Source organism: Oncorhynchus gorbuscha, linkage group LG17, assembly GCF_021184085.1.
Source record: "Oncorhynchus gorbuscha isolate QuinsamMale2020 ecotype Even-year linkage group LG17, OgorEven_v1.0, whole genome shotgun sequence".
Classification (NCBI taxonomy): domain Eukaryota; kingdom Metazoa; phylum Chordata; class Actinopteri; order Salmoniformes; family Salmonidae; genus Oncorhynchus; species Oncorhynchus gorbuscha.
The window spans coordinates 17,554,749-17,577,191 of record NC_060189.1 but is presented as its reverse complement, the minus strand read 5'-3'; the positions used below and the strand labels follow the sequence as shown (position 1 = coordinate 17,577,191).

General features: G+C 44.3%; 1 protein-coding gene across 1 annotated transcript in view; it reads right to left on the bottom strand.

Moving 5' to 3' along the window:
• LOC124002178 (filamin-A-interacting protein 1-like) overlaps positions 1-19,419 on the bottom strand; it is a 33,180-nt gene extending 13,761 nt beyond the window's left edge. The window contains exons 1-4 of the mRNA XM_046309512.1: positions 19,086-19,419; positions 4,486-4,786; positions 3,940-4,113; positions 3,388-3,566 (exon numbers count right to left, since the gene is read on the bottom strand). Of these exons, the coding sequence (XP_046165468.1) occupies positions 3,388-3,566; positions 3,940-4,113; positions 4,486-4,779 (647 nt within the window). The 5' untranslated portion in view covers positions 4,780-4,786; positions 19,086-19,419. The remainder of the gene's footprint in view (positions 1-3,387; positions 3,567-3,939; positions 4,114-4,485; positions 4,787-19,085) is intronic.
• Positions 19,420-22,443: the final 3,024 nt, after the last annotated feature.

The following is a 22,443-nucleotide window of genomic DNA, read 5'->3' as shown; positions in this document are numbered from 1 at the left end:
TGGACTGTAATCGCTGCTCTTGAGGGGGAAAAGCATTAAGCGCTCAGCTACAGCATAATCGATAAACTACATCTCATTGACGTTGTGTTAACAGAAGTGCACCAGAAGCTAAACTACTTTAAAGCACCCAAAGTCTGGATCACAGGCCGGTATAGGTTTGATCACAATGATGGCAAGCGGCATTAAATGCCTCTCTTTTGAATACAACTTGTATCAACCGCAGCAACGCTTCTATTCCCTAATTTACAACATACTGCATGTGAAAATGAAGTCAAGAGCAGAGCTAGCAACCCCTTCACTCAGAATTCCTTCACTCAGAATTCCTTCACTCAGAATTCCTTCAGTCAGAATTCCTTCAGTAGTTTGCTGTAAGACCTGTATGTGTTTTAGCTTTTTTTCTTGCACACTCACACACGTCAGTGAGCTATTTAAATGAATAAGTGTGAAATGGATGGACATGTAGACAGATTGCTCCCACCTTGCACTGACAGAGTGCATCATCAAAACAGTGGCAACTCTCTACCAGGTGTGCGTGCGTGCGTGCGTGTGTGCGGCCCTTTCCTGACTCCAGGCCAGGGGAATGTGGGCTCAGCCAGTGCTGATGGAGCAGGAGACCTTAAACACAGGGCTGTAGGCACTAAGAGGAGGTTGTGGAGGGCAGTAGGCTGAACACTGGCCAACCAGGACAGTGAAACAACCTGACAGAGACTGTCACCGGCACCACTAACACCTACATTAAGATCAACTGGACTTAAAGTAGATCTACCTACTGAAACCTGTAAACTCCAGCAACTATCTCAGGTTTGGATTGAACAATTTATAGTTCATAACCACCTTGGTTTGTAGAATGAAAGTCACTGCTGTCTCGTACTGTACATAGCTAGCACCTGATGAAGCCTTAGTCCCACTGACTGTATCTGTTTCTCTGGGGTTGGTTAATGTGGAAGGCTTTCATGAGACAGTCTGAAGATTCATTAAAGGGAATTCCTGCGGTTGCTATCTCTCTCCAAAAAAACGTGAAACCTGCTGCCTGGGGTTAGGCATGTTCAGGGTCTACCTCAGTCAGGTGTCAATCAAACACATCCGGGGCAAAGGTTCAAGTTTGTTCTACTGTTTGGAACCAATGAACAGTACTCCCTTTGTCCTCTTTCTCCTTCTCCCAGGCCTCTCCCACTGTCTCTGATGACGACTCTTCTGACAGTGATGTAGCCTTCATGGTCTGTCTCCTGAGTTGTCCAATAAAAGGGAAGGAGATGGTGCTGTGGAGCTTTGAGAGTACATTGGGCCTGTCTGGGAGATGCTGTTTGAAGTTTTATAGCTTATGAAACACAGCTGGGGCTCCACTCTGGCCTGCAGATGACTGGGTGTGGGGAACATACACGCACACACACATCATCTATCGGCCAGAGTAAATGGTCTGTGTCCAGAGGTGGCTGGTACTGCACACATTAACCCTCAGCACAACTGAACATTTAAAACTGTGCAATGGCCCTTTATGCTGCTCCTGGATCCAAGGGAAAGGCATGGACGTTATGGGCATGCAGGTTCTCCATGCCCCCATTGCCCACAGGGAGAAGAGCAAACACATATGTCTCTGTATTGGGAAGCAACAATAGTGCTTGCTGCAAAAGCCTCATCCAATGGATCTAGCCAGTGGAATCTGTTAAAGTTATCTGGCCCTCTGACTTTACAAGTCCTGGCCATATGATAGGTATCATATAAACCGTGGAGATTAGTGTCAATGGGAGTCCCAGTGTCGGGCCATGGTTCCGCTTGGCTTCGAGGGCAGGGTGAGGTCACACACAGGTCAGATGACGTCATTCATCCCTCTGTGTGAGTAGGTTAATCCAACCTGGACTCAGGGGTAGATGTAATATAGTAAAAGTAAAACTGAGAAATTCCAATTATCAAATCGAAGTGTATTCGGTCACATGCCCCAAATACAACCGGATGTAAACTTTATAGTCAAATGCTTACTCACCATCCCATTCTCAGCAATGCAGAGTTAAAAAGTAAGATGAATATTTGCTAAATAACAAAAAAGGAAATAATAACACAATAAAATCTGTAATGAGGCTATATACAAGTAGTACCAGTACTGAGTTAATGTGCAGGGTTATGAGGTAGTTGAGGTAAATGAGGTAATACTGTATGTACAGTACATGTGGGTAGGGGTAAAAGTGACTAGGCAACCAGGATATATAATAAACAGAGTAGCAGCAACAGCTTGTGTGAAGGTATAGAACAGGAAGGCCTGCACACTGTTGAAATTCACAATTCACTGTTTTATTGACAACATTTTGTATGACAGTGTATGTGTGTAGCGTCAACATGCATGTGTGTGTTGGAGTGTCAGTGGAGTGAGTGGGTAGAGTCGAGTGGGAAGGGAGTTAGTGTAAATCAATTAAGATAAAGAAATACATAATAAAGGGGTCAATGTAAATTGCCGTGCGGTAGCAGAGAGAACAGTCTAGGACTTGGGTGGATGGAGTCTTTGACCATTTCTAGAGCCTTCCTCTGACACTGCCTGGTATAGAGGTTAGAATGATATGTTACCTTTCGTATGGTATGTATACATTTGTGGATGACCATCATCCATTTCATATGATATTATTATCATATAAATTGTAATTCGTAACATATGTTACGAATTTGCAAAACTTACTATATGATATGTTATGAATTTGAATTTGTTGTGGCTAATGTTATTTAGGTGGCTAATGCGAACATTAGCTAGATGGCTAACGCTAGCTAGGCTAGGGGTTGAGGTTAAGAATTAGGTTAAAGAGTTAAGGTTAGGCTTAGTTAACACGCTAAGTAGTTGCAAAGTAGAAAATAGTTGGTCCTCAAATTATTAGGTTGTCCGTGGTGAGATTCGAACATGCAACATTCGGGTTGCCAGAAGTTCGCATTTTACATCCACCCATCCACCCCAACCAAACACCCTACTTTCAAGTAACCTTCTGTCTCATGCAACCATTTCCAAACGTAACATATCATACTAATTTGAGTGTTCCAGATGTATGTTTACTATCTTACGTCTAGTCTGAGACCAAGCTGATTTCTCTCGCTCTTTCTCATGTCTGATCCCTTTGAGAGGTTCCCGCTCTCTGTGTCCTTACACACTCCTCTCACACACACAGTCATGCTTGGACTACTGAAGCCTAGGTCCCAATGGTCCTGATGACCTGATCTGAACCTCCACCAGATGATGTCATGTGAGAAAGAGAACTGGGAGATATTGCCTCATCACCAACTTCATTATGCTCCAATGCTGAGTAAACCTTTTCTTACTTTAATTCTCTCAGCTTTGGGTCAGAACGAAATTAACAAGAGTCTCTTCCTCATCCTCTGACCTCTCTCTTTTCCTCCCCCTCATCATCTTACCTCTCTCTCTCCTGCTCCAATAGGTTAGTGAATTCGTCACTCTTGTTCATGTAGTCAGCATGCTTGTGCTTCTCGCTGTCCAGCTCGTGCACGGTGCGGCGATGACACTTCTCAGTCAATAGAAGCTGTTCTAGCATGCGCCGATACGTGTCCTTGTGTTTATCCTGCAGACGGTCCAGCTGAGGAACACACAACACAGAATAATCATTAGACTGTAACTCTGACTATTCAGTCAACTAGTGTACTTCTGTCTTGTTGATCTATGCATCCTTATTGTATAACAAAACTGGTAGATTTCATGGCAAAAATGTGTAAAACTAATGATGTTCAACATTTGACATCCAGATTTGTCTGTATGAATTACATGGTACTGCAATTGTTGAGGGAGCTACTGTAGCGCATAACCTTTTCAATTAACCTTTTATACCTGTTGTAAACTGTGCACATGACGAATAAAATTGTATTTAAAAAAAGAGAGAAAAAAAGAATACTACAATCAATATTATTGGTTTGTAAGGTAATACGTATCTGCCAGTACTGTTGGTGACTAACCTCAGCCATTGGCCACTGGTAGACATTGTCAATGTGTGTTTGTGTGTTGGTGAGAAGGCTGTCTCTCTGTAGGGCCTGGAGGGCTGTGGTAGGAGCTGCAGAACCATAGTGGGACTTCAGAGCTTCCAGACGTGTCCTCTCAGTCTTCAGCACACAGATAACATCCTCCCTCGCCTGGGGGTTACACACACAAAAAACACACTCTCTTAGTGCTTTGAAAAAAACCTTGCAAGTTATTGTTTATTAAGAATCTCCTTTAGTGCACCAAGGGACTACTCTTATAAGGCAAGGTAAGAGTAGGTTTTCTGGAATGTAATGTGTGTTAGTACCAACATCACCCACTAGAGGGAGGTGTAGTATAGACAAGAATTTATCTAATTTTGGACTAAAATATTTACAATAAAAGCATGGCAATCGGTTCCACCTAGTGGATAATGAAAGTAAACATCAACCCAGCAGACAAGATTAATGGTTCACTCCACAGTTAACTATTAAGCTATGCACAATATCATCATACGGTAGTTTATCAATATGAATCAGACTCACCTGAACCTCACCTTCCATGACCCCTAGCAGCCGCAGAAGGTCCTTTTTCGTAAGGTCCATGATTCCCAGTCTTTTGTCACTAGTACCTAAGCTGTCCTCGGTTGACTTCTCTATGTCAGAGACCACCACCACCTCCTCCACCAACTCCTCAATGTTTGGTTGAACTTTGACCTTCAGACTCTTTATGGGTGTATGCAGATTTACACCCTCTTCCTGGTTGATGTCTTGTGCTGCCTGGGGAACCCCGAGTACCCCATTGGCTGGGCTCTCCACCCCACTGCTCTTGGACCTCATCCTCTATCTGGCCATAGAAAAATAACAGAGGGAATCATATTTTAATATCGTGCTCCTCTCGACCTGTGCAGCAATGAATAAAAGTGAGGGAAATGGTCAACTAAATCAATATACTTAATGTCAATAGAATCTGTACAAACATCAATTGAAAGCATGTGAAAAGTGAGAAAGAGAGTGTGAGTGTGTTTGAGACAGAGAACGAGAGAGAGATACAGAGAGAGAAAATACAAATAAACATCCTGGACACTACTCAGACTGTGGACACATCACTTACAGTCGGTTTGATGGCCTTGGAAACACATCTTCATACCCATCCTCCCTCATCCCTTTCCTGTGCCTTTCCTGTGCCTTTCCTGTGCCTTTCTGACTATCTTATATTCAATGACAGGAGATTATAAGGTGTGAGGTCAACTATAAGAGCGCTCCAAGGCAGCATGTCCTGCATCTGTCATTTCTCTATTCTATCCGAGTTTAGATAAATATTCTACATACAAAATCACTCGACAGTGTGTGCATGTGGTGGTAGAGTGTGTGTGCATATGTGTGGTGTGTGTGTGTGTGTTCGTGACAAGTATTTATGACATGTCCTGTTCTTTTACAGAGTATCTCATGCTGGGTGGTGACACGTTGAATGGGAGGACGCTGGAACATTTGCAGCAACGCTGGGTGTTTGTGTTGTTTGTCATGCTAATCTGTAAACAATCTGGGATCCAACTCAAAAAGAGATACAGGGCTTGAACTATGATGGTCTGTATGCACCATGTTATACAGTAAGACCAGGGCAGAGGTTACCAGGTTACATTGCATTTATGTACTGTTGAGTCATCCTGTGTCTGTTGGGGTCAAGTGCACTGCACACAGTGTAGGTCAGGGGTACTCAACTACTGTATGAGGTCCACAGAAATTCCCTGCGGTCAAAGGTCCGGATGGATATTGTCTTTATCGGCATAGTAACAAACCCCTACCTCGGGACCCATGCCACCCCATAATATTTTATAATATTTTATTAATATTTTCAATTTTTGTAGCTAATTTCCTACAATTCAACACATTTTGCCATGTCTTATGTGTGCATCTGAAAAAGTTACAGATGCGCAAATATCATATCTCCAAGACATGCTAACCTCACCATTACAATAACAGGGGAGGTTAGCATTTTGGGGGTGTATGATATTTATGCTTCTGCACTACTGCCCAAGCACTACTACATTTCAAAATTGTACTTTGTGTATTCTACTATTACAACTCTCAACCAAATTGCATTGAAATCTAAGTTATTCTTCTTCTTCTTATTATTATTATATATGAAATATATAAATACACTGAGTATACAAAACATTAAGAACCCCTGCTCTTTCCATGACATACACTGACCAGGTGAAAGCTATGATCCCTTATTGATGTCACTTCAATCAGTGTAGATGAAGGGGAGGAGACATATTAAAGAAGGATTTTTAACTCTGTTTGGTGTAGTCAATGTATATACATTTATTTCTTTTGGTCGGGACCCACGGTCCGTATTGACCCCACTCCGGGTCCAGGTCCAAACCTCGTTCCACCTGCTGATTATGGCTAATGTAGGTCATCAATGCATTTGTGTGTGTGCATGCACTGTATGTGTTAAACTTCATAGAGCTTTGATCTTAGAGCATCTCTCCTCCTCCCTGAAAGAGTTGTGATTAATGGAACAACTACATTCCCTTGAAGGAGTTGTGATTTAATGGAACAACTATAGTCCCTTGAAGGAGTTGTGATTAATGGAACAACTACAGTCCCTTGAAGGAGTTGTGATTAATGGAACAACTAGTTCCCTGAAGGAGTTGTGATTAATGGAACAACTATAGTCCCTTGAAGGAGTTGTGATTAATGGAACAACTAGTTCCCTGAAGGAGTTGTGATTTAAATGTAAATGTAAATGTAAATGGAACAACTATAGACCCTTGAAGGAGTTGTGATTAATGGAACAACTACAGGCCCCTGAAGGAGATGTGATTAATGAAACATCTACAGGTCCCTGGAGGAGTTGTGATTAATGGAGCAACTACAGTCCCTTGAAGGAGTTGTGATTAATGGAACAACTACAGTCATCTGAAGGAGTTGTGATTAATGGAACAACTCCTGCAATGGTCCACGGTCCGGAGCTTCCAGGCAAGGCGACCAGTCCAGCTCCAGGGCAGGAGCTTTCCTCTGCACCGATGCCCAGTCCAGGCACGGTGTCCAGTCCCACTCCAGGGCAGGAGCCTCCCTCTGCGCCGGTGCCCAGTCCAGGCACGGCGTCCAGTCCCACTCCAAGGCCGGAGCCTTCCTCTGCGCTGGTGCCCAGTCCAGGCACGGCGTCCAGCCCCGCTCCAAGGCCGGAGCCTTCCTCTACGCCGGTGCCCAGTCCAAGCACGGCGTCCAGTCCCGCTCTAAGGCCGGAGCCTTCCTCTGCACCGATGTCAAGGCACGGCATCCAGTCCTGCTCCATGGCCAGAGCCTTCTTCTGCGCCGGTGCCCAGTCCATGCACGTTGTCCAGTCCAGCTCCAAGGCCGGAACCCTCCCCTGCGCCGGTGCCCCATCCAGGCACAATGTCCAGTCTAGCTCCAAGGCCGGATTCTTCCTCTACGCCGGTTTCCGGTCCAGGCACGGCGTTCAGTCCCGCTCCATGGCAGGAGCCTTCCTCTGCGCCGATGTCCAGTCCAGGCACGGTGTCCAGTCCCGCTCCAAGGCCGGGGCCTTCCTCTGCGCCGGTGCCCAGTCCAGGTGCAGCGTTCAACCCAGCTCCATGGCCGGGGCCCTCCTCTGCGCCGAGGCCCAGTCTGGGCATGGCGTTCTACTCGGCTCCATGGCTGGACCCGTGGTCTGGGCGGGGGCAAGGTCCAGCACGAGAGCTGCCACCAATGCTGGATCCGCGGGATGAGCTGGTTCTTCGTCCCGCACCAGAGCCGCCACCAATGCTGGCGGATCCGCGAGCAGAGTGGGTATTTGTAGTTGCCTGTGAGCACGCCATAGCTTCACGTATGGTTTGCTTAAAAAAAATGTTTTGTGCGTGTCACGTCAATAAATATGTGGAACCCATATCACGCTGCGCTTTGGTCCAAATGTTCTTACGACGATCGTGACAGACAGATAGCGAACAATTTCCTTGCAGGTGATGTCACACGACCCCTGAGTCATCCTCTGAGCCATCTTGAGCTGAGTGAGCTCACAGAACTATGTCACACATTCCCTCTCCCCTACACGACTCCACCGCTCCTCTGTTCTGAGATCAGTTCGAGGCTCAATTAGGCCAGAACAGCACAACACTGGGACTATGAGACTGGGAGCAAAGCAGGTCTGACTGTACTGTATGTAGGCCTGACTGTACTGTATGTATGTGTGAGATACAGGGTTCTGACAGCGGTTCACTGGAGGTTTCAGCTCACTCCTCAGGGATTTGTTTATCTTCCTCTTTAGTAGCTGTCTGACTCTGCAGAGCTCTTACTGATCAGAATGACTTAATGGCGTCTGAAACGAATCTACCCTAATCTCAAATGTTTCCTGGAAAAAGGTCCAGGTGCAAGAAAGGGTTGAAAGAAAAGATCTTCCAAAATAAGAGAGAAGAAAAGCCATCTCAAGTGGTGAATTGGGCTACACTCAGACTGCTTTCCGTGCCCTGTAGTACATTACAGTATAATAACATCACATTGAGTCAAACTGGAGTGATTTTCTCTAGCACAGTAGACTACCCAGTTCCCACTGCTATGCCACTCCTCAGCCCTGCCAGGACAGGTGCAGGCAAGGATAAAGGGGTACCGAGGTTACACTCTATGCCTTGATGATGTAACATCTACAGTACTGTACTGTACTTGACTCCAGCAAAGGATTATATTCCAATGGCACGTTGTGTTAGCTAATCCAAGTTTTTCATTTTAAATGGCTAATTGATCATTAAAAAAACCCTTTTGCAATTATGTTTGCACAGCTGAAAATGGTTATGCTAAAGAAGCAATAAAACTGGCCTTCTTTAGACTAGTTGAGTATCTGGAGCATCAGCATTTGTGGGTTCGATTACAAGCTCAAAATGGCTAGAAACAAAGAATTTCTTCTGAAACTCGTCAGTCTATTCTTGTTCCGAGAAATGAAGGCTATTCCATGCAATACATTTTCAAGAAACCTAAGATCTCGTATAATACTGTACAGCGCAAACTGGCTCTAACCAGAATAGAAAGAGGAGTGGGAGGCCCCGGTGCACAACTGAGCAAGAGGACAAGTACATTAGAGTGTCTAGTTTGAGAAACAGATGCCTCACAAGTCCTCAACTGGCAGCTTCATTAAATAGTATCCGCAAAACACCAGTCCCAACGTCAACAGTGAGGAGGCAACTCTGGGATGCTGGCCTTCTAGGCAGAGTTTCAAAGAAAAGTCCCTATCTCAGACTGGCCAATAAAAATAAAAGATTAAGATCGGCTAAAGAACACAGACACTGGACAGAGGAACTCTGCCTAGAAGGCCAGCATCCTGGAGTCGCCTTTTCACTGTTGACGTTGAGACTGGAGTTTTGTAAATAGTAAAGTACAGATACCCCAGAAAAACTACTTAAGTAGTACTTTAAAGTATTTTTACTTAAGCACTTTACACCACTGTTCACCACAGTGTTTGGATCGATAGGCTTTACTGAGTATTACTGTAAACCACTGAGATAAGAATAACACAGTGACCAATCCACTGGCTCTCAAATGACCACACGTTTATGTGGTCTTCGTCTGGTTTAAAAGGTGGGTTAAGAGAGGTTGTAAGAGGCCAGAGAGCAATCAGACACAACCATATTTTGAAAGCACCTACTTCTCTCACACACTTCAAAACAAAACTCTGGATATTGTTTTAAACTCATGGTCAGGACATGAACCTCAGTACATTCAATGTAAAACTTGCATTTATTATTGAAGTACATGCACACTTCCAATATGTAACTATGCAACAGCTCTGTAGAGTACAGTATCACTTCTCCCTAGTTAATTTGGGCTTCATCCTCCATTTAACTTTGGAAAAATACTTTAGCTCCAACTTCTGGCTCCTTTGGCTTCCACCTATGATTCCAAACTCCAAGAACTCATTTATTTTTCCTCTAGCACAGTTTAATTAAACCGGTTCTTATTCCCACAGTTCTGTATGGATTGTGTAATGCTATCAGCTGGAACATGCATTACTTTGATTCAAGGGTAATGAGCTGATTGGGAGTTAAGCCATGAAAGCTCAACATTCACATGGAACTGAGGTTAGATAGATAGCTGACTGGACACTGTTCAAATAGACCATTTCAGGATAATGATCTATTGCTCCAATTTCACCAAGGCGTAATGATAACAAAACCTTCTCTATACACTTAACTCCTTCCATTTTTTGTGTTTTCTATTTAAATTTCAATCAGATTCCTATAGCATGACTCTCCGTTTCAGCTCAATGGTTTGCAACTGTTGTGAGTGAAGTGAATTCTAAGAGGGCAAATGGGGATTCCAAAGCCACGTGGCCTCTGAGCCTCACATACCATTCCTGCATGTTGCATTCCCTTCTTCCCTAATGTGGAGGGAGCTGGCTAATGGACAATGGGCCCTCACTGGGTACCCCTGACCAGCATGCCCACAAATCCATGGAATCCAAGTCATCTGTAGTATGTTACTGTCTGACTGCCTGCATCAAACGCCCAAGTTCCCTCTGATGAGAAGGCCAGGGCCTAATGATCTGTGAAGACATGGGACTAAAGTAAGGTTGGGTCCCATGTCTACTCCCACATAGCCAGGCTAGACCCTGGCGGTCATGGCCAGCTGTCACTCAGAGTATTTATAGGGTCTCCGACCCCAACACACGTTCTCCTGGTCCATGCTGGAGAAAAAGGAGCCCTATCACTTTAGCTGTGATCAGCAAGTAAACAGATGCCTTTCACTGAAAGGGAGTCCAGCAGCTTTAGGTTGGGGTACAACATACTGCTCAAATGATCATTGAAAAGCAACAATATTTGGCTACAGCTACACCACCTACATACAATCCAAATTCAACTACAAGGTGTGTGGACATACTGTGAAAATAAACAAACTTCGTTGGAGGACCTGATTTAGCCAGTGGATGTGAACTCTTTCCCAGATATAGAGTTAAAGCTAACTCTCTCTCCTCTGCTCTCATCCTTCTAGATCTATCGGCTGCCTTCGATACTGTGAACCATCAGATCCTCCTCTCCACCCTCTCCGAGTTGGGCATCTCCGGCGCGGCCCACGCTTGGATTGCGTCCTACTTGACAGGTCGCTCCTACCAGGTGGCGTGGCGAGAATCTGTCTCCTCACCACGCGCTCTCACCACTGGTGTCCCCCAGGGCTCTGTTCTTGGCCCTCTCCTATTCCTCGCTATACACCAAGTCACTTGGCTCTGTCATAACCTCACATGGTCTCTCTTATCATTGCTATGCAGACGACACACAATTAATCTTCTCCTTTCCCCCTTCTGATGACCAGGTGGCGAATCGCATCTCTGCATGTCTGGCAGACATATCAGTGTGGATGACGCCCACAAATCCATGGAATCCAAGTCATCACCACCTCAAGCTGAACCTCGGCAAGACGGAGCTGCTCTTCCTCCCGGGGAAGGACTGCCCGTTCCATGATCTCGCCATCACGGTTGACAACTCCATTGTGTCCTCCTCCCAGAGCGCCAAGAACCTTGGCGTGATCCTGTGACAACACCCTGTCGTTCTCAACTAACATCAAGGCGGTGGCCCGTTCCTGTAGGTTCATGCTCTACAACATCCAGGTACGACCCTGCCTCACACAGGAAGCGGCGCAGGTCCTAATCCAGGCACTTGTCATCTCCCGTCTGGATTACTTCGCTGTTGGCTGGGCTCCCTGCCTGTGCCATTAAACCCCTTCAACTCATCCAGAACGCCGCAGCCCGTCTGGTGTTCAACCTTCCCAAGTTCTCTCACGTCACCCCGCTCCTCCGTTCTCTCCACTGGCTTCCAGTTGAAGCTCGCATCCGCTACAAGACCATGGTGCTTGCCTACGGAGCTGTGAGGGGAACGGCACCTCAGTACCTCCAGGCTCTGATCAGGCCCTACACCCAAACAAGGGCACTGCGTTCATCCACCTCTGGCCTGCTCGCCTCCCTACCACTGAGGAAGTACAGCTCCCGCTCAGCCCAGTCAAAACTGTTCATGCCCTGGCCCCCAATGGTGGAACAAACTCCCTTTGACGCCAGGACAGCGGAGTCAATCACCACCTTCCGGAGACACCTGAAACCCCACCTCTTTAAGGAATACCTAGGATAGGTTAAGTAATCCCTCTCACCCCACCCCCTAAGTTTTAGATGCACTATTGTTAAGTGACTGTCCCACTGGATGTCATAAGGTGATTGCACCAATTTGTAAGTCGCTCTGGATAAGAGCGTCTGCTAAATGACTTAAATGTAAATGTAAATGTAGAGTTGTTGTTGTTGTTTGTGTGAGATCTGTACCTCCTCTTCCAGTGCTCCTCCAGAGGTCCCTCCCAGACTGCATGGCTACATGGTCCTGATTTGGCCTGTGATGTCAGCCTTAGTTGATAGATAGCTCCTGCTCCTTGAGACACTAGTGACAGCAGTTGTCGGGATTCCAGGGGCCCTCCAAACTCTTTGGAAAAACGTATGGTTTGATTGGGGGAGTTTGATATACTCACTGGGCAAAAACTAGTTGAATCAACGTGTTGTTTCCACGTCATTTCAATGTGATGACGTCGAATCAATGTGGACAACTCATTGGATTTGCAACCAACTTTTAACCTAAATCCAATGTCATGGTAATATTTTTGGTTGATTTCACATTGAATTGACCTTAGTTGAAAACACCACAAATGTAAATCAAAAATAGACGTTGAACTGACGTCCATGCCCATTGGGTAGCCACGCTATGAACCCAACGTGACTAAATATGGGCTGGGAACTGTGCCTCAGCATGAAGGAGTTTGGCAACGCACCACGCCTGCAGACCTGATCAAATACTGTGGGGTCCAACGGCTCTTCCATCTTAACAAGGAAAACATGACTCTACCAGAAAATATCCGAATTTCAATAAACGGATGTTTCAATCCACATTGACTCAAAACTGTTAGAGAAATTGTCTTGATTCAAATGTTAGTATTACTGTTTTTACAAGTCCCTGTTTTCCATGTACTGTTACAGACTGGTATGTCTCAGCTTTCTGCAGACACATTCCTCTGCAGACAAACACTGACCTTTCAGGGTCAAATATTACATAACATACGTGTTTCAGAGGCAAATTTAGTTGAACTGAAGAGTGATGAAGTCTTTTGTCGGTTGAGACAGCTGAACACACTTACAGTATACATCTTTCTTGTTGATTGGTATTATATCACTAAATTACACATGGAATTTATGTTAACAATATATTCTTATTTCACTTGGAATTTGATAATACTTTGTTTAACTTTCTAAATACTAGATGACATGGTCTCTGCCGACATAGTCCCAGTTCTGTTGGTTACTGTATATGTATATTGGCCACGGTACAGTTTGTCTAGTGATCTGGCCTACTTCTATTTATACTCTGCATCAAAATGTCTTACACCTGACATGTCATCCTGCTAGGGCAGAATATTACTTTCCCTACAAGGTTTCTACTCGTTGTATCCTCTTCATCACCACATTACATACACAGTCTTCTGATTGCAGATGAGGTTTCTATGAGTTTCCACCATTAGCAAAAACAGGTCATTTTAACACCAGGGCCACGGTGTCCCAACAGTGTCATGTAAGACAGAAGGAAGACACATACAGTTGAAGTCGGAAGTTTACATACACTTAGGTTGGAGTCATTAAAACTAGTTTACATACACTTAGGTTGGAGTCATTAAAACTAGTTTACATACACTTAGGTTGGAGTCATTAAAACTAGTTTACATACACTTAGGTTGGAGTCATTAAAACTAGTTTACATACACTTAGGTTGGAGTCATTAAAACTAGTTTACATACACTTAGGTTGGAGTCATTAAAACTAGTTTACATACACTTAGGTTGGAGTCATTAAAACCTCATTTTTCATAAATTTCTTGTTAACAAACTATAGTTTTGGAAAGTCGGTTAGGACATATCATTTCTGCATGACATAAATCCTTTTTCCAAATTTTTGTATTGAAGGCCTACCTTCAAACTCAGTGCCTCTTTGCTTGACACCATTGGAAAATCAAAAGAAATCAGACAAAACCTCCAAAAATAAATTGTAGACCTCCACAAGTCTGGTTCATCCTTGGGAGCAATTTTCAAACGCTTGAAGGTACCACGTTCATCTGTACAAACAATAGTATGCAAGTATAAACACCATGGGACCACGCGTCATACCGCTCAGGAAGAAGATGCGTTCTGTCTCCTAGAGATGAACGCACTTTGGTGTGAAAAGTGCAAATCAATCCTAGAACAACAGCAACGGACCTTGTGAAGATTCTGGAGGAAACAGGTTCAAAAGTATCGATATCCACAGTAAAATGAGTCCTATATCGACATAACCTGAAAGGCCGCTCAGCAGGGAAGAAGCCACTGCTCCTAAACCGCCATAAAAAAGCCCGACTATGGTTTGCAACTGCACATGGGGACAAAGATCGTACTTTTTGGAGAAATGTCCACTGGTCTGATGAAACAAAAATATAACTGTTTGGTCATAATGACCATGGTTATGTTTGGAGGAAAAAGGGGGAGGCTAGATGGCATCATGAGGAGGAAAATTATGTGGATATATTGAAGCAACATCTCAAGACATCAGTCAGGAATGTAAAGCTGGGTTGCAAATGGGTCTTCCAAATGGACAATGACCCCAAGCATACTTCCAAAGTTGTGGCGAAATGGCTCAAGGACAACAAAGTCAAGGTATTGGAGTGGCCATCACAAAGCCCTGACCTCAATCTCATAGAAATTTGTTGGCAGAACTGAAAAAGTGTGTGCGAGCAAGGAGGCCTACAAACCTGACTCAGTTACACCAGCTCTGTCAGGATGAATGGGCCAAAATTCACCCAACTTATTGTGGGAAGCTTGTGGAAGGCTCCCCGAAACGTTTGACCCAAGTTAATAATTTAACGGCAATGCTACCGAATACTAATTGCGTGTATGTTAACTTCTGGGAATGTGATGAAAGAAATAAAAGCTGAAATAAATCATTCTCTACTATTATTCTGACATTTCACATTCTTAAAATAAAGGGGTGATCTTAACTGACCTAAGACAGGGAATTTTTACTAGGATTAAATGTCAGGAATTGTGAAAAACTGAGTTTAAATGTAGTTGGCTAAGGTGTATGTAAACTTCCGACTTCATCTGTACATGAGGGTCAGAAGTTGTACAGGGACATTCAGTAGATGAAGATGGTGCAGCTAGTCGGCCCTAATACTGTACGCTGTAGGCCTATCAAAGGCAATGCAATTCACATACAGATGTAGGATCTTAATTTGAGCCAGTTTGCTACAGCAGGAAAATAATCCTGCAGCAACAGGAAATGTGGATTATAATTGATGGACATTTTTGTAGGGGTTGATACATTTTTCGTAAGGGAAAGTCAAGTCTGACATTTCAAAGTGGAAATTACAGAAGCCCTTTTAAACCTCATACACTACACGTTTTACATGTTCTGCATTGCAAGTTCTCCTGAATCACGGTGATAAAATGAAGATCGTACCTGTGTACATTTATCTCCATTTGCTCTGAACGAAGCGTGTATGTCTTCAAGAGCCAACAGATATGATATTCACAACTCTACTGTGCTGGATAGCAACCCAATTCACTTGATCTATTGAGGGAGCAGCATGGAGTAGGCTTACAGAATCTGTAAATGGACACCAACAAATCAAGCACCAAATTCCTTGAGTAACATGACATGATTGGATATCATGTTTAAAAGGAGATTCTAAGGGGGAGGGGCACAAGGCATGTTCAGAATGTTGCATAAAGACCATATAGAGGCTGCAAATTACACATGGGTGAAGCACACTCACATACATGTGAACACACCCACATTCTGAAATGGCATTTTTGTCCCCTCCAGTTTTATCATTGGGATGTGATATAAAACGAGGTAACAGTGTGCTGTAGGACCATGCGGACGCCTCCGAGTGGTCGGGTAGGCTGTTTGGAGTGTATATATATATTATATCCCCCCCACTTCTAAAACCAAAGTTGCGCCCCTTACTAGGCCACAATTCCTTAAAATGTCAATGGTCTGCTGTGATCTGTCCATGTATGTTCCACTGACATTACATGACATTACAGGACCCTTTCACACCGCTGGACAAAAGTTGTACACATTTAGCCTAACTTGAATCGTCTGTCCAACTCAAGAGTTGCCTAGTTAAATAAAGGTTAAATAAACATTTGATAAAAAGCGCTCCAACAGTCCGCCAGTACAGACGCTGAGATCCCAGAGCGATAAGGCAGCTTTCTGAATCATGGATCGGTCAGCAAATATGTTCAAAACCGTCCAAATAAATGACGTGAAAAAATGGAAGTCTCCAGCAGTCTATCATGATGTCACTCCCCCACTGACTGGGAGGAAGAGAGGAAGCGAGGCGCAGCCTGGTTGATTTCAGATCACGTATTACTACAATAAGACTCACTTCAGGGAATGCAAAGTCTCCCTACCTGAACCTTTCAAAAGTTCAGCAAGAAGCTCTCGGAACGACTGCTTTTTCTAGCGAGAAGATAGAGCGAAGGTCAGTAAGAATGGGGCCAGAACCATTTGCAATGAATAGCATCACTATCCCAAGCTACTGACGATTAATATAGATACATCTGTGACATACAGAAGTAATAGGATTCAAAAGATTCCTTTAAGATATCACATTGAAGGAGAGGACTTCTCTCGTCACAATATTTGCAGAATGTCAAGATGGTTTACTATGAACTTAATAAGAGAGCAAAGCCCACCAGCTGCGTGGTCATTCGATGTATGCTGATGAAGCACTGTGGTTTTCCTTTACACTTCATAACATGGAAATGTAAGATGCATTATTCTATGTAAAACCTAAAGGTCTGGAACAGATTCTCTACATTCATGGCTTAGTGTCATAGTAATGGGGGTGACACGTGCCAGGGACAGCTGTTGCCGAATCTCACCAGCAGGTCTGAAGGCTGCACCACAGTGACCACTGGGAGTATAGTGACCAGCCCCAGACCAGCTCCCTCTGTCTGGCCTCAACAAGGGACAGAGCCAGGGTCACTCCTCCAACCTCCCCCACTCCCACAACACACTGCAGGATACAGTCTGGCCCACTCCCAAGAGCGATGAGTTGACCACGTGAAGCAGACCTGTTACCAGATCATTCCAGAGAGTGCTGATGGCAGTGCACTGGACAGTGGACACATGCCAGGCAGATACAATCACCCTTACCATATACGCTTGCTCCCTCTCTCTAACTACAGCAATGGATACTTCTGTCCAATGTTGTAGACATTTCCAAGCCAAGTGCATGATGTAGCCTACATCCTACCAGAATCGCTATGCAGGCTATAAAAAATACAATTAAGAACTGGCTGTCCACTGACGATTGTGCTACAGTGTGTTGTCAATGGAAACGCCTGGTCGATAAACACCACAGTGGAGTGGTATCTCTTTCCCAATCTACCACTGCTGAAAGAGCTACATTAGCTCATAACTTAGCCATGTCCTTATCATCTCACTGATCAGAAGTAAGTGATGCAAGATCATAATAATGTGGTGTGACAAAGGTGATTTGAGGCGACGGGCATCTCAGTGGAGAGGGACACAGTTTGAGTAAGCGAATACTCTCTCTGCACCTGTGCCACTTGAATGAGCCAATGACATAGCTTGGTCTGTCTGAATAGATAAGTCTGACTTGATAACTCTTCAAACATTGCAAAAAGAATGAACTGTGAATGAACTTCGGTAACCCCTGGAAACAAAACACTCAAGTGTAAAGTAAACCACTCAAACTAACATTAGGAAAGGATCTCCTTATCCCTGACCTGGACAAAGTGCCAGAAATATTAATGACAGATCTCTCTCCCCTCCTCCCTCTATCTACCATGATATGATTAAGTGTTAGGGGACCACATCAGCTGGAGTGTGAACAGTTAGCTCTCCTCTCTCTTCCAGAGCTGGTCTGCATTAGGAGCAATACAGAGACAGATCGGTGCTGAGGAGATGGATGACGGTTAACTTAAAGTATGCCTGAACACTCGAAGAAAAAAAGGTGCTATCTAGGACCTAGTTAGGAGAACCCTTAGATGAACCCTTCTAGGTTCCAGGAATAACCCGTTTGGTTCCAAGTAGAACTTTTAGGGGGTTCCATGTGGAACCCTTTCCACAGAAGGTGCTACATGGAACTCAAAGGATTCTGCCTGGAACCAAAAAGGGTTATTCTATATGGACAGTCGAAGAACCCTTTTGGAACCCTTTTCTTGCAATTCCTATAAAAGAGAGATATGTTGCACATTTCATTTGGCTCAGCAAGACAGTGTGATGTATGTCCTGACAAATGGATTAGTTCTTATGAGAACCTAATATACATGCATGTTATATGATTGATGTCCTGGTGATAAATAAAATAATTTGACATAATTAAAAGGAATGAATAACCACGTAGAAATGATGCCGTTTCACAACAAGTTGAACCCCCCCCCCCCCGGACAAGGTTCGAGGAGACGATCCATTCCCAATGTTAATGGAGGAATCTGGATGAGTTATTCCTTATCTCCCAGCCTAAATATCTCAGGAGAACGTTATTTGTCTGGATTACGCTGTCAGCTCTAAGTCCTCACAAGGCTTTTCTTGCTAGTATAACACTAGAAGGGGTTCTCACACTGCTTTTATATAACAATGACAGAGGAATAAGTAGTGATTTATATGGTACATTAGATTTATGACTTTCTCTTTCCCATGTGTGCTGTCTCAGTGCCAGTGTCTAACTCCTAATGACCATTCTACCTCCTGAGAACAGTCAAAAGACCTTAACTCTCTTAAAACATGTCATCAACTCAATGTGTTTTAATGTATGTGGACAGCATGGATTTTAACACATTCATACTGCACAAAGCAGGCAGACAGAGTCCATTAAAATAGTGTTCCTTCACGCAGTATTCTGTAACCTACAGTATATCTGTGCAGAACAGCACTGACAAAATCCAGCAACAGTAATAGCTTTCTCAGCCTTTCAAACTCATGATACTAGAGCATTTCAGCTGATAGGTTTATCTCCTGCCACGACATGGGGACATGGTTTAATTTCCCACACTGAGTAGAGATGAAAGAAGCATGCTTTCACTGAGGCACACTGTGTAGAAGACAGTAAGCTCTACTTTCTTACCTGTTCTTTCTGGTCCCCAGGGTTATGTTTGGAGTTGTGCTTAAGGTAATCCTACAGGAGTGACTCAGTCTGCCCTTCTGTATGTGAATGTCCTCTGAATACCTCTTCTTAATGCTACTCCTGTTCAGCTGCCCTGCTACAGAATGAATTCCATCACCATGGACAAGCTCTGCTCTCTCACTTCTCTAGGATTCCAGGTCAAGAAGGAAATGCTACAGCAAGGAGAGCTGGATCTAGTCCTCTCTCTCTCTCGCTCTCTCTCTACTCGCTTATCCACTCTCCCTACTTCCCTCTCTCTCATGCTCTCTCTCTCTCTCATGCTCTCTCTCTCCCTCATGCTCTCTCTATCATGCTCTCTCATGCTCTCTCATGCTCTCTCTCTCTCTCTCTCTCTCTCTCTCTCTCTCTCTCTCTCTCTCTCTCTCTCTCTCTCTCTCTCTCTCTCTCTCTCTCTCTCTCTCTCTCTCTCTCTCTCTCTCTCTCTCTCTCTCTCTCTCTCTCTCTCTCTCTCTCTCTCTCTCTCTCTCTCTCTCTCTCTCTCTCTCTCTCTCTCTCTCTCTCTCTCTCTCTCTCTCTGCCAAAGATATACACTCTTTGAGGAGTCAGTGGGAGAGTGTTTGTGACAGAAAGAGAATGCAAGGGAGTGAGGGTGAGAAAGACCAAATAAAGGATAGAAAGCCTTGGCGGAGGAGGGAGACAGGCAATCATGGAGGCACAGTTCTGTTCCCACTCCCACTCTGTCTGTGTTTGAAAGGAGCCGTTGCTCAGTGGGGAGAGAGAGGTGCAGCAGTGTGATGTCCTTTGTCACACGTCCAGGTCCTTTCATTTACTCCTCCTTTGTCCCCAGTCTTTCAGTGTGGAGACGGAGGCTAAAGCATGGGTCTATATTTAACTACTATGCCGCCGTCACTAGGAGCTGTTAGCAGCTGAAGCCGTTTGGTTTGGAGGCTGGCTGCCTGGCTGGGTCCCTCGCTCCCCTCTCCACTCCTGACAGCTGAGCTATGCCACTTCTCTCTCTCCCATGCTGGGAACGTCCAGCACAGCCACCCCCCCCCCAACCCATTGGCAGTTCAAGTCACTACCATTTTCTGAGCTAGCTAGGGCTGGGGCTGCCAGGCTTTTCAGGACTTTGGCAGTTAGACAGCTTACCACAGGGCCCACTCACATAAAAGCAAACTAAATGAGCTTGCTGAGCTAAATGTGTAGTATAGTATATTGTTTACAGTGTCGATGGGTATGTTTGGAGTTGCTGTGAGGTCATAGTGGGTGTTCTACTGCTGTTGGGACATGTGGAAGGGACTGACACGGGTGAAAGACAAAGAGACAAATAAGGACACAACAATGAGGAATATCCATTTCTCTATGTCATCAAATCACTAAGTACAAACAAAAACAGAAGCAAACCAAAACAGAACAGAAACTCTTATTTCACAGGAATAGCCATCCACTCCTCTGCTTTTTCCTGAGTCACCTCAAACACTTCTGTTCACATGTACATGTATGTCACTTGTGTGGGTGTGGTGTGCTGACGTAATGTTTTGCCCAATGAAAGAACAAACACACCACACACAGAAACCAACAGAATGGTGATTATCTTGTTGAGATACACTCACGTGGCAACATGGTGCTCTTACCTGGTCTTGGCCAATGCAATTTTTTACAATAACTTCATTGCAACTCTTGATACCTGAAAAGACAGATAATCTGCACAATGCCTCTGTGTTGTCCTGTGCCACTCCAAATGGGATCATCCTTGTGAAACACAAAGCAGTTGTTTGACAGCCACTCTCCTTTCTGTACATCATGTCATCCCATAAGAACATGTGATATCGTGGATGAAGATCTATCCAAGCTGAGGTCATCACAAGTATATTTTTGATTGAATGTCATCATTTCCACACCCAGATGAGGTCATGTGGTCATGTCCAGTAGAAGGAAAGTTTGTTATTCTTTAAGTCTGTATGTATGACCTGGGATGGTGGTCAGGTGGCAGTACGCCTGGCGGTTAAGAGCATTGGGCCAGTAACTGAAAAGTTGCTGTTTTGAATCCCCCAGCCGACTAGGTAAAAAATATGCCGATGTGCCATTGAGCAAGGAACTTAACCCTAATGGCTCCTTTAAGTCGCTTTTAGATAAGAGCGTCTGCTAAATGGCAAAACATTTGGTCTTATTTCACAGAATCAGCACTGTGGTTAACATGATGCACAGTTATGTGTGAAGTAGCCCTCATTTCTCACACTAACATGTCTCAGATAATCAGTGTGAATAAAAGAATAGAAGACAACAGACCAAAATATCCCACCAATAGACTTTACATAATGATGCAATTATGGTTTTCTTTCTTTCAGTCTTATAGTTGGTGTCCTTCAGGACAAGCACACAGATACTCCAGCATTTGCACTATTTGTGGTTTAAGTCACCTTTAACTGACTGAATGAAGCTTACTGGTCCTTTGTAGCCCAGTTGGTAGAACATGGTGCTTGTACTGCCAGGGTTGTGGCTTTGGTTCCTGGGACCACCCATATATAGAATATATGCACGCATGACTGTAAGTCACTTTGGATAAAAGCATCTGCTAAATGGCATATATTATTTTTATTATTGAATGAAACACATGTACTGTAAGTCAACCCCACTCTATCTCTCTCTCCTAGGAAGCTCCAACCTTTAGCATAGCAACAGAAGACATTTATAAGGGCCCATCCAACAATAACATGACCAAAACACTGCTGCCTGTCACCCTTAGCAACACCAAGTCACTTCCTGTTTTTTTGCCCAGACATCACCTCAGCCCTCTCTCTGGTTCCTCTGGGATGTGGGCCGCGGGGTTGGGCCTGCTGAATGTGTCAAGACCCTTATGCGCACGCAATGGACCTGGCAGCTATGTCTGCTCCAGAACAACAATTTGGTGACACAGGTAGACAACGATTCTGTTAGTTCGGTTTGTCATATTGCAGTGGTCCATTTTTCCTGTGTTGGATCTTCAAGAAGCATCTATACGAAGAGTATTTTTCAATCAATGTGATTTATGCTACAGCTAAATACCCAGTCAGTTGTCACTGATATGAGAAAACACTGGATCACATGATCCTGACTCAAGTTGTAGCATCTCAATGACAAACAAGTAACACAGCAATGGTGTCTGTCTCGCCACCTACTTGACTGCCACCTTGTGGTGAGTTGTGGATAGTACAATGAAGCTGCAAACAGGCATGTACCCATAGCTGGCTGGCACGCTACACTAGGCTACAGTGCAGTGTGTATTTTACCAGTTACCCATTACAGTAAGTAATGTTTTTTCTAAGCCACTGATTGCCAACAAATTAGTTATTACAACTAAACATCATCAAACCCATGA